At 50.5% G+C, this 17,031-nt stretch overlaps 1 protein-coding gene across 7 annotated transcripts in view; it reads right to left on the bottom strand.

The window, feature by feature from the left end:
• The window catches only part of Prrc2b (proline rich coiled-coil 2B), an 82,620-nt gene that overhangs the window by 39,838 nt on the left and 25,751 nt on the right, over positions 1-17,031 (bottom strand). For all 7 annotated transcript variants that reach the window (XM_026777906.1, XM_005346086.2, XM_013345849.1 and 4 more), the window contains exons 2-9: positions 14,164-14,332; positions 13,512-13,689; positions 11,147-11,249; positions 9,220-9,292; positions 5,096-5,239; positions 2,515-2,756; positions 1,766-1,887; positions 1,298-1,437 (exon numbers count right to left, since the gene is read on the bottom strand). In XM_026777906.1, the coding sequence (XP_026633707.1) occupies positions 1,298-1,437; positions 1,766-1,887; positions 2,515-2,756; positions 5,096-5,239; positions 9,220-9,292; positions 11,147-11,249; positions 13,512-13,689; positions 14,164-14,278 (1,117 nt within the window). In that variant the 5' untranslated portion in view covers positions 14,279-14,332. The remainder of the gene's footprint in view (positions 1-1,297; positions 1,438-1,765; positions 1,888-2,514; positions 2,757-5,095; positions 5,240-9,219; positions 9,293-11,146; positions 11,250-13,511; positions 13,690-14,163; positions 14,333-17,031) is intronic.

Genomic DNA, 17,031 nt, shown 5'->3' on the forward strand with positions numbered 1-17,031 from the left:
GATGGCGCTCAAATGTGAGGCCTGAGTACACCATGGTGGTTTGATGACTGTCGCTGCACATAGAGGACAGGCCTGTCCATTCACTTGGACTATGGCGGTCAGTGGGCAATTCAGCTATAGCATAATCCCAGCACCTGGGAAGCAGAGGCAGATGGGTCCCTGTGAGTTCGAAGCCAGCCTGGTCTACAAGAGCTAGTTCTAGGACGAGCTCCAAAGCTACAGAGAAACTAAAAACAAAAACAAACAGAAAAGAAACTACTCATACATATAAAAATGCTGAAAAATATTAAAATGTCAGGTAAGAATAGAAACCATGGGGCTGGAGAGATGGCTCAGTGGTTAAGAGCACTGACCACTCTTCCAGAGAATCATGAGTTCAATTTCCAGCAACCACATGGTGGCTCACAGCTATCTATATTGGAATCCAATACTCTCTTCTTGTAAGAAGTCAATAAAGCACTCAAATATAAAATAATTAAAAAAAAAAAAGACTAGAAATTGTATAACTGTATGAACCCCATTGGGCCAAGATTTTACAGACAGTGGAGCAGGAGGAGCGCCAGTCATTCTAGTACTGAGTAGGTGGGAAAATGAGGTCCCAAACCTGGGCATGAGACCAGCCTGGCGTACATAACATCCTGTTTCTAAGAACCCAAAACAGGGGCTAACAGTGGTTCAACTTTCCTAACACTGCGACTCCCAAAAGGTCAAGGCCCACAGGTTTAGAAGAGCTGGACTAAAGCAATGGTTCAGGGTTAAGATGTAGGGAGGGTGGGTACCACTCACCTGTAACCCTTGCACTTAGAAGGCTGAAGTAAAACAGAGTTCAAGGTCAGTCTGGGCAACACAGCAAGACTGTGCCTCAAAAAGGGCAAGGCTTGGTGCAGCAAGGCAGCTCAGATAGTCAAAGTGCCTGTCCCCAAGGTTGTGACCCAGGACGCCCGTGGCAGAAAGAAAAGCAACTTCCAAGACATCCTCTGACCATATGTGTGCCATGACACAAGAATATAAACCACACACACACAAATACCCCCAAAAATAAATAATCGTAACTTAAGAAACCTTCTTTTTAAAGGGGCGGGAGCTCTTTGAAACTGTATGAGCACAGCACAGCACACGTGGGTTTAATCCTCAGCATGGGATGGAGGATTTCTAGCCAGTGTAAATGCCTGTAATTCCAGACGTTCTTTTAAAAGCTCAAGGGCACTCTCCCACAGCTCTACATTAGGAGCACAGACCTGGCAGGAAGTGCCTCTAGTCCGACAGCACAAATACAGTGCGCACTGGTGCCACCCACCTGCCCAGCCGTCATCTGCATCGGTATCCAGATCATCCAGGCCCTTCAGGTTCTCTGCGTTGATGATAGTGGGCCGTGGTGCCCGCTCCACCAGCTGCCTCAGTGGGCGCACGGGGCGTGCCAAGCCTGGCCGTTCTTTCCTGAGACAGAAAAGAATGATAGGCTCCCATGATTTACAGAGGGAAGCAGTCACTTTCCAAAACCAGGCTGCACCTTGCACTCTGGTATCTGAGTCTGCATTACTTCCTTTTAGAAAAAAATATGCAACAGACACTTAAAAACATTCTAGACAGGGTCCAGTTTCATCCACAGCACTGTCAAACTCCTGGGGCGGAGGGGCTTGCCCCTACGGCGAGGCTCCTTGCAGGAGCCACCACCCAACACCTGGATGCTCTCTATCTCCAGAGCACAGAGCACATTCATGCATGAGCTGTCATGCAACACAGATGACCACAGCCTCAGTCTTACCCATCCTGGTCATTCATCTGGAACTGTCTAAAAGGAACACGGGGTTCCAGGCGGAGATGAGGGAGGGGAAAGGAGCTTCGTTCCACCGTACCCTGGTTCTCTGAGGACTGTGGTGAGCACATCTGAAACATAAACGTCAGAGTATGACTGTCTGGCACTGGCCCCAGTTACATGTTAAATAAGATTTCACTCGGGAGGCTGGAGATGGCTCAGAGGTTAAGAGCACTGGCTGCTCTACCTTAGGTTCTGAGTTCAATTCCCAATACCATTTAGTGGCTCACAACCATCTGTAATGCAATCTGGAGTCCTCTTCTGGTATACAGGCAGAACACTGTATACATAATAAATACATAATAAATAAATAAATAAATAAATAAATAAATAAATAAATAATTAAGATTTCACTTGAAAAGTAGAAAATGGATGGGACACCATAGAAAAGGCTGAAGAGAGTTTCTCCTGAATCCCAGCACACTGCCCTATCTGCCTTGGGTTCAATTAGGCTAGGAATATTCATCTCTCCTTTTTCTGAAGAATCAAAGCTACAACACCATCCAAGCCACAGAGGCAGAAGAAGCCAGAGGCAGTAGATTTGAAAAAGACAAAAGATTTGATTTTTGTTGTAGGTCACTGTGGTTTCTGACTACTGTGAGAGAGAGCTCAGGCTGAGCAACTGTGAGCAACAGTGAGCCAGTCCTGGTAGACAGAAAGAACACTTAGCTTTGGGACAAGATGCTCTGAAGACTTACAAAAGCAGGAAGCATGTCATGGTAAGTGGGAGGCTGGTAAATATGTCCCATGAACTGTGAGGCCCCTTTGCGGATGGGCTGGGCCGGGCGGAGAGAGGGGTCCTTAGAATCGCTGGTGCATGCCGAAGAGGGGGCTCCATCTCCTACACTGGAGTTCCTGCTGCCCAGCTCTGTTGGGGAGGCGTTCAGAGACGTGGCAGAAATGATGTTTCGTCCACCACCCTCCCTCCAGCTTGTCACATCTGTAAATTGGAAAGGGACAAAAGAGGAGGAGAAAGGGGGAGGAGATTTTTAAAGCTCTGAGATCAATGGACACTACCACTTACTTTAAAAAACAGGCTGAGAGATGGCTCAGAGGCTTAGAGCACTGGCTGCTCTTCTAGAGGTTTTGAGTTCAATTCTCAGCAACCACATGGTGGCTCACAACCATCTGTAATTAGATCTGGTGCCCCTTCTGGCCTGTAGGTAGGACACTGTATACATAATAAATAAACCTTAAAAAACAAACAAGAAAAAAAAAAAACCAAACACAAGGAAAAGACAAAAAAAATCAAGTTCTGTTAGGGTAAGTGGGGAGCAGAAAGCTAGAATTTTTTGAAAGGCTTCAGATATATGCCTGAGAAATACAGAGACCTCTGTTTCAGAGAAACACACTGCTCCCCATGGCTGACACCACCCTCACCCAGAGGGCAGGACAGCCTGACTCACTCCTTCAGCTAGCACTGACCCATCCATGCAGGCCAGCGTGACTCTTGACAGGCTCACTCTACCACAGCCAGTCTGAGCCGCAGAGCTGCCCACTGAGTCTCAGTTTGAAATGCTGGTACCATGTGATCACATGCAGCAAGCAAGAGCACACACGGTTCACAGGTAAACACCCGAGGATGGAGCTCGTATGGTGCCTCAGTGAGGATGACCTGAGTTCCATCCCGAGGACCCCGTGGTAGGAAAAAGAGAATCAGCTCCCATGGTCATCCCGACCCCCACAAAGACACACACGAAATAAAATTTTTAAAAACTTCCAAACCTAGCCAGGCGGCGATGGTGCACGCCATTAATCCCAGCACTCGGGAGGCAGAGGTGGGTGGATCTCTGTGAGTTTGAGGCCAGTCTGGTCTACAAGAGCTAGTTCCAGGACAGGCTCCAAAGCTACAGAAAAACCCTGTCTCAGAGAAGAAGAAAATCAACAACAACAAACTTCCAAACCTGACAGCTCTCTCCCCCTGTGGTGTGCTTCTCACAGCCACATGACAATGCCTACAGGAGCCCACTCACCAAAGGAGGAATTCTCCCAGACCCAACACAGACGGGCTTTTCCTCTTTGAATCACTATATATTCCTGGTTGGCTTGGAGCTTGCCATGTAGACCAGGCTCTCCTCGAACTCAAGAGATCCACCTGCCTCCCTCCCAAGTGCTGGGCTTATTAAAGGTGTGTACCACCACATCTGGCCTGACTGGTTTTTCTTATGCACACTTAAGATTAACTCATAAGTCAACTGCAGAAGACAAACACTAGCAGTGTGAGCGTGTTCCACTTTCATAATAGTGTACAGTAGCTTGCAGATGCGGCTGCCCGCAGGTAACAAATGTACAAAGAGAAACTACATACAATGGCACTAGTGTGTGTGGGGGGGGGTGTCCCACACAGGAACATCCCAGGCTCCTCTCTGTCCTCTTCTGCTTAGGAGCTGAGACAGAAAAGGACTTAGCATTTGCCACCCCCAAGAGAAAAGCCAGTCAGGATGGGAACACTTTGCTGCCCTCCTGAAAAGCCAAGATTACCCCTTAAGTCATCTGCTTCCCACCTTCTCAACAAAAAGAACTGATCGAGAAGCTGCTCCTACTTCTACACTTTTTAGCCCCACGGGGTGGTCCATCTTAGCGCAGGATCTGTCTGAACACTCAACCATCCACTTTGAGCACTGTGGACTCTCAGCAAAGTCGATGTTTCGACAGAGAGGCAGGGTGGTCACTTAGCTTTCAGGGCCAGTACCTCTGACTTGTCATCAGCAGTACATCAACAGGAGAGGACTTGGGACAGTCCTCTGACGGCAGGCAGACAAAAGCCCCTTGGATTTCAAGACCTTCCTTGGTCGGGCCAGACAGAAAACCCAGATCTTAAGGCCAGAACCTCGCACTACAGGCTCACTGGTAAAGCAGCACATGTGTCACACGTGGGTCTTCCCCAATCCCTGGCACCAGAGAGGACAACAGTGCTGGCTGTCGCAGATACACTGGTCAATTCTGATGTGGCTGAGGAAGGGTGGAAGCCAGGCTGTCACAGCTCCTGGGGTGACAAGAAGCACTCAGAGAGGCTTGGATCAGGTTATAGAAGCAGACTTATTTAAGCTAGTGACATCCTGGATGCGTCCATGAAGCATAACTTAGCTTAGTAAATGGACAGTAACAAGACCAGGTTCAGCCAAAGGGATGAGAGAGTGGGGTGAGGGACAGGCCAGAGAGGCAGTGCCCCTGACAAGCTAGCAACACCCAGGAGCAGCAGCTGGAGCCCACCTGGAACGACAGAAAGAAAGGGGTCTGGTGCAGTGAGGGGCTGGGGACAAGCTGCCATTCACTTACTCTGAGGGCGGAGGCTTGGTCCTGGCCCATACGACAGATCTAAGGCGCCCTTTTCTTTGCCAGCCTTGTCCTGCCCTCCAGCTGCTTTCAGCGTCGGAAATTCCTCGGGAGAGAAGGATAATAGTCGGCTTGAGCCCCTTAAACCTGTCAAGGGAGGCAAAGAAGACAGAGTGAGCAAGACAGCCAACCAATCTCTGTCAGCTTTGCTAGCTCCACATGGCCCGGAGTGGCTCCAACTGAGCAGTAACAGTGACACCCTCAGCTGTTCCCTCGGGGCTGGCAGGTGGTCACACAGGATGAGCAGACAGGACATCGCCTCTGCTCCAGCACATGCCCCTTTCCACCCCATAGGAGGCACCCGGCACTTGTGTATGCCTAGGTGGTGAGCAAGTACAGTCCATAAGCAAAATCAGCTCCTGAAGAAAACTGCCTCTTGTGAGGCCAGGCCAAGAGATGCCCCCAAGGCTGTTGTCTATGACTTCTGAGTGTCAGACACCTCCCCACTGCAGCTCCCCTCAACCTTTCTAGCACTGCGAACATGGTCCCGGTGTAATCCCAGGGCCATCTCTCTCTTCAACTATCACTCACTGATCAACCCTCAGGAGCAGCCCTGCCTTAAGGTCACTCTTGACACAGATCCTGCAACTTCCTGGATGGGACCTAGTCCTCCTCGGCTCTGCAGCCCATGCTGAACCCCACACTATGCCCGCTGTCGTCACTCTAATCCCTGTACAGACAAGCCATGCCCTAGGTTTTCAGTACAGTACACAGGCACCTGCTGACTCAAACAGGCTCAGCCAGGAAACTCTGTGAAAGGGCTGGGTCGGAGCAGCCTGCCAAATGATGGCACCGCTAACTCACCCTCCACAAACAGAAACTACAAAGGTGGCTGGTTGATCTTAACTGTCAACCCAACACACCTGGAATAACCTGGGAAAGGGGTCTCAAGGCAGGACTGTTTAGATCAGGGTGGCTTCTGAGCATGTCTGTGGGAAATAATTTTGAATACGTTAATCAGGCAGGAAGCCCCACCTACTGTGGGTAGTTCATGGAATTGCGGGTTGTTAAAGAGTAGAAAACCGGCCAGGCAGTGGTGGTGCACACGTTTAACACCAGCACTCAGGAGACCAGCCTGGTGAATAGCCTGGGCTACACAGAGAAACCCTGCCTCAAAAGCCAAAAAGGAAAAAGAAAAGAGTAAAAAAGCAAGTTGAGCACTAGCACGCATCATTCATTCACTCATTCATTCATTCATTTACTGTCTTCTGCTCCTGACTGTGGAGCAGCAGGACAGGCGGCTCAAAGTGCCTGCCATCTTTCCTGGAATTCTAAGGTAACCTCACTTCTGCTGAGGTTATTCTACCACAGCAACAAGAATCAGGGTAGCTCACTCGCAGCCTCACACCCGCACTCTAGGATCCCAGGACCCAGCTCTTTACATCCGTGACCAAGATGGCCACACAATGGAGGGGACACACACCTTCCACCTCTGCCCTAGCACTTGAAATGCATGCTTGATGAACTGTTTAGATCCCTGGCATCTATGTGGAAATCTGGGATGCAATGGCAGGGATCTGTAATTCTAGCACTCGCTAGGAGCAGACAGAATCGTCCAGAAGCTCCTGGGCCAGTAGGCTCAGTGCACGCACTGCAATGGCAGGAAATGAGATCCTACTTCAACAAGGTGGAAGATGCGAAGGAAGAGCCTTCAGGAAGCTGTCCTCTGACCTCCCATGTGTGCACCATGGCACACGTGCATCCGCACTTACACACACAATAGTCAACAGCCAGGCACAATGGTGTGCACTTATAGCCAGCAGAGGAGGTCTTGACTAGGAAAATGCCTCTGGAAGATTGGCCAATGGGCAAGTGTGTGGGATGTGCTCTTGATTCCCGAGTGAGATGGGGACCCAGCTGACTGGGGAACAGGACCACCCTGGGCAGATCGTATATAAAATAGGAAACTGAGTGAGCCAGTGAGCAGCATTCCTCCTTGACTACTGCTTCGGTTCCAGCCTCCAGATTTCTGGATTCCTGCCAGGAGTTCCCTTGGAGCTCTCCATTCACGACGGGCTGTAAACTAAAATAAACCCTTTCTGCTCCAAGTGGCTTCGGTCACGGTGTTTGCAGCAGATAGGAATTTAAGGCAGTGAGCTTCAAGTCAGAGAGACCTTGTCTCAAAAAATGAGGTACATTACTCATGATTACTCATGAGGAATTACACTCAAAAAATATCCTGATCTTCACACGCATACATATGCATTTTGTGCAATATTTAACTATGGAAGGATGGGTTACATTTATTTATGTTGAGGAATATTGCTTTAACCATGTAAAGATGTGCTGCTACTGTTTTACTTTGCCTGCCTAAGGCACCTGAACAGCCAATAGCTGGGCAGTAGAGGAATAGGCGGGGCAGCCTGGCAGAGAGACTAAGGCAGAAGAGAATGAAGGAGAAAGAGGAGACGCCTGGGGCCAGCCAGGCAGTTGCCAACCAACCAGACATGGAGTAGGACACACAGAATGAAAGGCAAAAAACCCCAAGGTAAAACGTAGATGAAGAGAAACAGGTAAAATAAAGTTTTAAGAACGAGTGGAGTGGGGCTGGAGAGACGGCTCAGAGGTTAAGAGCATTGCCTGCTCTTCCAAAGGTCCCGAGTTCAATTCCCAGCAACCACATGGTAGCTCACAACCATCTGTAATGGGGTCTGGTGCCCCTCTTCTGGCCTGCAGGCATAACACAGACAGAATATTGTATAAATAATGAATAAATAAATATTTAGAAAAAAAAGAACGAGTGGAACAACCATAATCTAAGGCGAACATCCATAAATAATATTAAATCCCCATGTCTTTATTGGGAGCTGGTTGGTAGTCCAAAAGAAAGCCTGCTACATATGCACACACACCACATGCCTGCACACCCACATGAGCACGAAGCATGCGTACACACAGAACACCTAACTTCACAGAGAATGCAGACAGCTAGGACCCAGCTGACGCCGCAGTAGCCATTCTGCCTGGAGCTGCCTGCCCCTCCCTGCTTTTCACCACTTATCTTCACTGGCTCTCAGCGTGCAGCTGAGCCAGAGTGGAGCTCCTTGGAAGGCCCTGGGGCATTCACTTCTATGTGGGCTGTCCTCTGTATCACAGTGGATCCGGCCAGAGGCATGTCCTCTGTGCTGCCATCCACACCCACTGGAGCCACCATGAGCCACACATCAAGTGTGGCAGAGCCCTGGTGGACAGGGACACACAGGAGAGGGAGAGTACCCCAGGGCAGAGAACAACAGTAAAACAGGCTGTCAGGGCTGCAGTTTGAGCCTTGGAGCTATCCCCTGGCACTGTTGTGACTCTCCCTCAGCCAGGGCTGCTGATGGTCAGCACTGTCAGAAATACAGCAGCTGATGTGGGAAACCTAGAAGACTTCAGGTAGAAAGATCTTGATTCATGGCGCTCTCAAACGACCTGCTAGGAGCTGGAGTGATGGCTCAATGGTTAAGAGCACTGAGTTCAGTTCCCAGCATCCACACGGTGGCTCATACCCATCTGTAACTATAGTCTCGTGGGATCAGATGACCTCTTCTAGTATACAGACAAAACATCCATATACATAAAAAATAAACCTTACAAACAAACAAAGAATGACCTGCTGCCTCTGGGCTCACCTCCTCCAGAGCTGCAGGACTATGCCCATCTAACCGGACGACCCCAAACCAGTTCACCTACTCAGAGCCTGCCTTGGAAGCTCCTGGACTACTCTAAACACGCTATCCTGCAGGGCATCACCCCTTCCTCTTTGTCTCCATGGACACTCCACATGGACTGACGGCATTTTCAATCTTACTGCCAGTCAGGACACTCACAGTAACCAATCCCACCCAGTCCTCAAAGGCTCTTGATGAATATCTGTAAGGAGCTGCTCTCTCCTCTGGGGCTAGTGCAAGGTCAAGGAGGGAGAAGCAGCTGGGCAGCAACGTGACACTGGCCATAATTACCCCAAGCAGCATAGCTGCCTGAAGGACCAGCAGGGACAGAGTTGGGGTTCTTCTGCCCAGTTCAAGAAGAATATTTCCAATAGCCAATATTAAATTCAGCCCACCAGAGCCACGCCCATCACTTACCACCTTCGTGTCCGACTGGCTTTCCACTCAGCTGTGCCCATGACTTTGGTCCACCTGGCACTGAATTTGTGTTCTAAGAGGAAGAAAACAAGGAGAGCACCTCAGCTACCTGCTGTGCAATTGAGCGCCTTGGAATGTGGCACTCAGAGCTGGAGCAGTGCTCGCTGGCAAAGCACTGGCCTGGCACTTGTGGGCCCTGAGCAGAGAAATGGTGGGGTGAGGGCTTCATTTTATACTCAGGCCTCACACACAAGACAGACATCCACTCTTGGGGCTCTCAGCTGTCCCAGGCAGAGTCCGGAGCTTGGGACCCAGAGCAGCACAGCTGATCAACAAGCACAGACGACTCAACCCACACCGCCCTCATGCCGAACTCTGCAAACACTGCCAGGCTGTCCCGTGCCCACACAGAGCAGAGTTGTCATGCTCCATCCCCAATTTCAGCACGTATGTCAATCTGCCAGGGATAACTGAGGAACTTGCCCGACCACGTGATAGCTGCTGGCCTTCACAGCCTGGCTCCCTGAGTGGCCTTCCTCTTCTACTAATCCACACTTGCCTGCCTCAGCCTTGGCCCTACTATAGCAGCCTTTGCTGAAAGTTCATAAGGCTAGCAACTGGTGGATCAAGTGAAATCCCACCATGCCTCTGAAAGGGTCTGGTCAGAACCCAGACGGGATGAGAATGAGTGACACAGGCATAGCACTAGTGATGGGACCTAGCCTTACCCACTGCTACCATGCAGAAAATGTCTGCCTATGTCTGCTAGCCCTAAGCACCAACAACAAGGGCTTCACTAGGTACTGTGTCAAGTCTGCAAAGGTCTCCTGAGCACACAGGACATACCCAAGGGGCAGTAGAGCATGCAGCTGGGCCTGGATGGCCTCTTGTAAGCAGAGGGGCACACCAGAGCTGGTGCCAACTGGAACCACACACCTCCCCCATGTCTATAGCCCCAGCCCTTACTAGGAACATTAATGGAGGGATGCCAATAATGCTGGCGATTTCTATTTCAAAAGCAGGACTGTAACTCTCAAGGCCTTTTAAAAGTACTAAGTCACACAGTGCCTCTTCCTTCCCCTTAAGTTACAGAGAGAACCCCAGAGCATCAAAGAAGAGTTGAGTGCTAGATGGAATGACCAGTGTCACAGGGTCCCTCCTCCACTGGCCAAAACTGTCGGATCCCACACCCTTCTTAGAGAGGTGCCAAGGACCCTCTCCAGGCTTCAGAGTCAGGGCTGGGGCACAAATGGGTTTGCCAAGCTCTACATGGCTAAGTCTGAAGTGCCAGGAGTTATAATCCCACTTGACTTTAAATCTGGAAAAGAAAAGGAATTCAACTTCCACACTGTGACTTCACAGGCCCGAGGGATTGCGGCCAGTGTGTATGGAATCTGATGGAAACAGGAATCTTTAGTGCTGAAAAGGAGGGGGTCCTGGAGGAGCCACAGGCTCCCCTGACACACACCCTTCCAGTCACAGCAGGCGACAGCCATACATCGTGAGGGCGACACAACAGTATGGTGGTAAAAGCATCCTAACAAAAGCAAGGCAGAGGCAGACAGATCTCGAGAGCCTGAGACCAGCCTGGTCTACATGGCCAGGTCAGGCCAGCCAGGGCTACGTAGTAAGACCTTCTCTCCACGTGTGGCAGCATGGCTAGCTGGTTGTATTTTCAAACTCACCCGACAACGGGGCATTTCTGCAGCCTGACACTTCTGAATCCTCATGAAACTAGTGTCCACAGAGCACATTAGGAGGCACTGAGCCAGCCTGGAGTCAGCCCAAGTGACCTGCTCATGACAAATCAATCCGCACGCAAGCAAGCAAGCAAACGCCTGTGCTCAGCCCTGGGTCTCTGTCCTTTCCCAAACGGCACCCAGCAGGACTCAGCAGGGACCCGACGGGCAGGGTTCCCAGAACTTACCTCCTGACTGATTGACTGTGTCGGTTTCTGCAAATTGGAGACAGATTTCTGCAAACCCGGCTGCGGCTGCGACTCCGGCGGCTGAGAGGCTGTCACACTGGAACTAGAAGAGGGCAGGATGCAGGGCGGGGTCAGACGCCACACAGGGCATCTGCAGCCACAGCAGTGACTCTGAGAAGAGGCGACCCATGTTCTGGGCTGATGCAATGACACTGCCCAGGACATGGGGCAGTCTGCTGTTTGCTTCTCACAGTTGTCAAATGAACTTAAAAGGAAGCAATAGAAGATCTACCAATGGAGAAACTGAGTCACCGGTGGGGGGGGGGGGACCTGAGCTCCTGACTAAGCTGCCCTGATTTGAGACTCAATGGACTTCTATCATGCTTCAGTGAATTAAAAAAAAAAAAAATGCACGCTCTCAGTAAAAGAAAATTTGTAAACATCAATAATAGACACTACCATCTCATTCTCCGGACATAAACTCTGATTCTCACAGATTTTCCTATACATGTTAAAAATTTTAACACATGACAGCCCTTGTATATGATTCCACAATCTCTTTTTCCAGTCTATTAGAGCTTTTCTACACACATAAGCTACCTTTAATGATGACTAACTGCAGTTGTATGGGCCATAAATTAATCAGCTCCTCATTCTCCCCCATTACAGAGAGAACTGCCACATACATTTTACACACACATAGGTCTTTGGGCACTCTCTGCTAACAGAGTCATATCACATACGGATGACGCTGTCGGATCCAAGATTTCTTACAATTTAAAAGCTATCACCAGGTGTCTTCCATGCAGGCTGCAGTGTGCACACACACACACACACACCCCCGGTCTGAGAGGAAATAGGGTGGGTGTGTGGAGCCTTCCACTCTGCCTCAGCACCTTGAACTTGACAGCCTTAGGCATGGTAGCTGCCCACTTGGTGAGGGCAGAGTTTGCCAGGGAATCCACAGACACATTGCTCCAAGTTCACCTGACCATAGTCACGAGAATGACAAAATGAAAGCCACTGGTCCTCCTCTCACACCACCTTCTAACCTAAAACAGAAGCTTTCAGGTAGTGGCACCTCTGTATCCCCAAATCTAGGCTCCAAGTCCTCCCAAGAAGACAAGGCAATGGGGTAGCCTCCTCCCTGGAAGGTGGCCTCCTCTCTCTGCAGAGCTCCTGCTGAACTGAGCCCCATCTGCTTCATCACAGAGCTGGTGGACGACAAAAACAGCTAGCATGTGCTGTGCCCTCTGTGCCAAGTTGTTATCCCATGGGTGTACCACAGTGCCCTGGTGGCCATCCCTGGTGCCAGGGACTATTCCCCTTGAAGGCTCAGAAATGAACTAATCCCCCCAAGTCCCAACAAATCAAAACTGGTCTGACTAGAAACAGCACGGAAGTCCAATCTGAAGATCGAGTTCTACCTGACAATTAACAGCACACCTCACAAACTGCCTGCAAAATATTGTTTTGTTTGAAACAGGGTCTCTCCATTTAGCCCTCGCTGACCTAGAATGCACCATGTAGACCAGGTTGGCCTCAAACTCACGGAGATCTGCCCATCTCTATTCCCTGAGCGCTGGGGTTAAAAGTGTGCACCACCATCCCTGACTGCAAACTGTTTAAACAGCTCAGGACCCATTTCACACTCTTCCACAGTATGTCGAGGGGCTGCGTGGCTCCCTCACACTGTACCTCCTTTTTGTCACATTGCAGCGACATCTTTCCCAGAGTTCAGGGCCATTTCTAGCACAAGCTTGAAAGATGGGGGACTGGATGGCACACTGCATGCTGGTCACTCTCGCTCACTGTCTGGTTCCCTATGTCAGCATACAGGGACCACAGCGGATGCAAGGGACGAGGGTGGGGGAAGCCAGACTGTCTTGGGTCTTAGTTTTCACACTCAGTAGCAAGCTCCAGCAGGAGGTTTTTGCCTCTGGAGCCCCTCCCCAGACGAGAGGAAGAGATCAAGACACACAGAGGCTCAAGATCAAAGGCGGCTCATCATCTGAGGGCTCGTGTGGCCCAAGTGCCTTTGCTGTCTCTAGAGACACGCGACTCAGGACTTGAGTCTCTTAAGGCTGCAGCTGCCAAGCTACGTTCTCCCAACATGGAGCACACAGGGCCCTAGCCCCAACCTAGTGGCTCTCTGGGGACAGTCTGAATCGCTGCCCACAATCCCTTGCGGGGTATGGTTATCCAGGGAAATGCTACCCATCAGCTCAAAGGCAAGGATCAAAGTGCACACAGTCAGAGGATGCCTGGCCATGCTTCTTATTCCCAGCTCCTCCTCTTCCTACAGAGCAGATGGGACACATACCCACCCCTGCAACCCCTGGTCAACACCCTTCTACTAACCCACCTCTTTGGGTCTTGCTGGTCCTGCTTGTTGGCCCATCCTGTCCCGTCCTTGGGTACTATCACGATGTTGGGGTCGTTTCCTTTGTTTTCAGACTTCAGGCTTGGCAGGTTTGCAGGCGGTGGCATACGCCGGGCTGTGGCAACTTTCCCAAGACTCTGTAAGCCATGTCTAGGAATAACTGCAAGGAAAAGTACATGGGACAGAACACAAACCTCACAGGAGGAAAGAGGCCAATTCGCACCTCTGCTCAGCCTCCAAGTAAGAAAGACAAAGCCGACGAAGTGCCTGGCAGTAAGTGCCTGGCAGTCGCTCTGGGCCCTGCCAGCTCCTCCCCAGATTACAGAGACAAAGGGCCACTGAACTGCACAGGCAGGAACTCCGTGGCAGGAGGCAGCTGGCATGAGCACCCCCGGGGAGGAGCCAGACCCAGAAAGCTCAGCCCACAGTGACCACCCTGCACCAGACGATGGCCTGGCTACAACCCAAGAACCCCCAGGAAGGCCTTGTGGGTAGCAACAAGTCCAACATGAACTAGTTCCACCAGGTTCCACAAATCAGAACCGGGCAACTAAGAGGGAAAGGCCGCTGTCACTCCGCCCAGCAGCCCTGCTGACTGTCCGCAGGGACAGCCACCTGGCCAGCCCTTCCTTACCTGAGGATCTGGCCGCGCCTACTGATCTGCCTTTATACTTGTCAAACAGGCTGAGAGTCGAGTACTTGCTTTTCCCATCCTTGCCCTGGGTTATTTGCCCCAAACGATCGGACATTGCGATGAAATGTCATCTAGTAAGGAAATTTTCTCGGCACCGCTCCCGATTTGCCTTTGGAATGAAAAAGAGGAGGTCAGCACCAGCCTTCCAATTCAGAGGACACCTACAGTAATCAGGGGCATCCTGGATGTAAAGACACTCTTGGACTGTCCAAGGAAAATGCCCTCAGCATTTACCCACAGGTGCTCGTCCCAGGTGGCTGGCTCTGCGGATAGCCTGGGCTACCCCACCCCCATTAATGACTTGCTGATGAGACAAGCTGGAGTCTGCTGCCATGGCCATACTATAAATAGATCCTGACACACTCGGTCGCTCTCCAAGTCAAGGACAACTCTCCATGACAGAAAACAATACTCCCGATTTCTAGCTCACACGAAAGGCTAATAAATGAGACGAATGGGGGTGCACAGCCCACCTGAGCCACAGGTGCCACGTCAGGAGAACAAACCCCATCAAGACAAAGTGACCTCGGAGCCAGGTAGAGGAAAGAGCAGCACCTGGAGAGGACTAGCCATGCACCAGGGCGAGATGCAGGTGAGAAACTGCATGGACAACTCCTCTCCACTCAGACAAAGCCTGAAGGACAGGGAAGCAGCTTCCACCCTTTCCCTGTCTCTTAGCATGCTCCTTGTCTCTTGTTAATTCACGAAATCATTCCTTCCAGCACTAAGTGCTCCTCCAGGATTTGTGAGCTCTGTGTTCATCGAAACTGAGACCAAGACTGAGCACCTTCTGCTCCATACTCAGCCTCGCCTAGAGATGCTGAACCTGCAGCCTGTGCAGGTCCCAACACTGAAAGCAAATCCACTGGGCATTACAATCGTGGATGTATCCTTAATGGCCTCACAGGTAGTCTAATACAAGGTGACTGGGAGGCGATGGCATAGTGAGGTCTGCTACTCTGTGATTCTGTCCTGAAGCTACTCAGGCTAGGAGAACACATCAGTGTATCTGGGAGGTATTTTGCACTCAATAAGATGATGTTTAAGACAGATGTCTACAACGTGACCTTAGAACATAAAGCACGGGGAGCAACAACCAATTACAACAGGAACAAAAAAAACAAAAGTCGAGACACAGCCACTGACATCACATCTGTGCAGACAGAGCTGCGTCTCCCCCAACACATACATCAAAGGCACATGCGTCAGCTCTGGCACAAACCAGGTTTTACCACCCTTTATTCCATTAGCCAACACTGACTATTCCTGAGACTGCTGCAGGAGTGGATGAGCACAGTGTGTGCCAGGAAAGGCCCTTAAGAAATGCAGAGGGGGCTGCAGACAGTCACAGCATCTGCTGAACGAGCCTCAAGGCCTGATGCCCAGAACCCACGCTGGAGTTGTTCTCTGACCTCCGCATGCACACCATGGCACCTGAGCACACACAAATCAATCTGAATTTTAAAAGTGCAAATTGAGCGTGGTATTCATGTGTAAGGACATTCCTCTCGCCATCTTGGCACTTTTTCCCTCAGGGAAAGACGGTCCTTTCTCTCCTCACAGCCACCCTTCCTCATTCACATCCTAGCCCACAGCTCTGAGGAGGCCCTGGCACACCAGGATATTTGACTCAGTACAAGGAGCGCCACGCCCATTCATAGCCAAACCCACGTAACAACTTAGACAACAAATGGCCAAAAACTTCCCGTGGTCACTGCCCAAGATCAGTGAGAACCCTCAGCGCCATGTCCTGCCCAGGATTAGCGTTATACCTCGGGAGCAGTGAGCAGCCACAACCATGAGGGGAGCTGACCCACAGGTGCCTTCTTGCCACATCCCTTTCTTTGTTGTGGGATCCCCCTCCTCTAAACCGATATGGATGAGTCTGCTCTGGCCCAATAACAGCATCCTTCCCTCAGGATAGACCACAAGTCCTCTAAGAGAGGAACCTGAATTTAAGCCACTTCAGAGTAACCAGAACTTCACAGGACCTCAAGTATATGTTGACCCCAAATTCTCCATTAATGGGAAATGCATATCAAAACTGACTGCTATGACACCCTCTCACCCCGTCACAATCACTAATTACAGGAAAGAAAGAAGGAAAAAACCCACAGGTGTTGGAGATGGTGTGAAGAAGCAGCAGCTGCTGCATGAGCTGGAGGCACCAAGGAAGAGTGCAGATGGTCACCGCGCATGGCTGGAGTGCTCAACGGGGCCACACCCAAGTACAAGGCGACGGTGCCAAGGCAGCCAACCAGGGTCTTGTGGACAGACAGACAAAGTGTGCATGCACTATTATCTAGCCATAGAAATATGAAGCTGTTATTTGCAGCATTGCAGACAGAAGTGGAGGTCACTGTGTCAAGTGTGGAGATTCAGGTGACAAAGGACAAATTTCACATGTGGTGACTTACTACACATGTAGGCAAGATGGTGCTTGCCACCATGACTGACAACAGCCTGAGTTCTACTCCCAGAATCCTCAGGGGGGAAAGAGCCAACTCCCACAATTTATCCTCTGAATTCACATATTCCCCACACAATGCATGTGTAAAATAATGTACAAAATAAACATATAAAATTTTTTTAAAGTTGATTACACTGGGCAGTGGTGGTATATGCCTTTAATCCCAGCACTCACGAGGCAGAGACGGGGATCTCACTGAGTGAGCAAAGAGAAGTCTGGTCTACAGAGAGTTCCAGGAGCTGGGCGATGGTGGCGCACACCTTTAATCCCAGCACTCGGGAGGCAGAGGCAGGCGGATCTCTGTGAGTTCGAGACCAGCCTGGTCTACAGAGCTAGTT

Source organism: Microtus ochrogaster, chromosome 4 (genome assembly GCF_000317375.1).
Source record: "Microtus ochrogaster isolate Prairie Vole_2 chromosome 4, MicOch1.0, whole genome shotgun sequence".
Taxonomy (NCBI): domain Eukaryota; kingdom Metazoa; phylum Chordata; class Mammalia; order Rodentia; family Cricetidae; genus Microtus; species Microtus ochrogaster.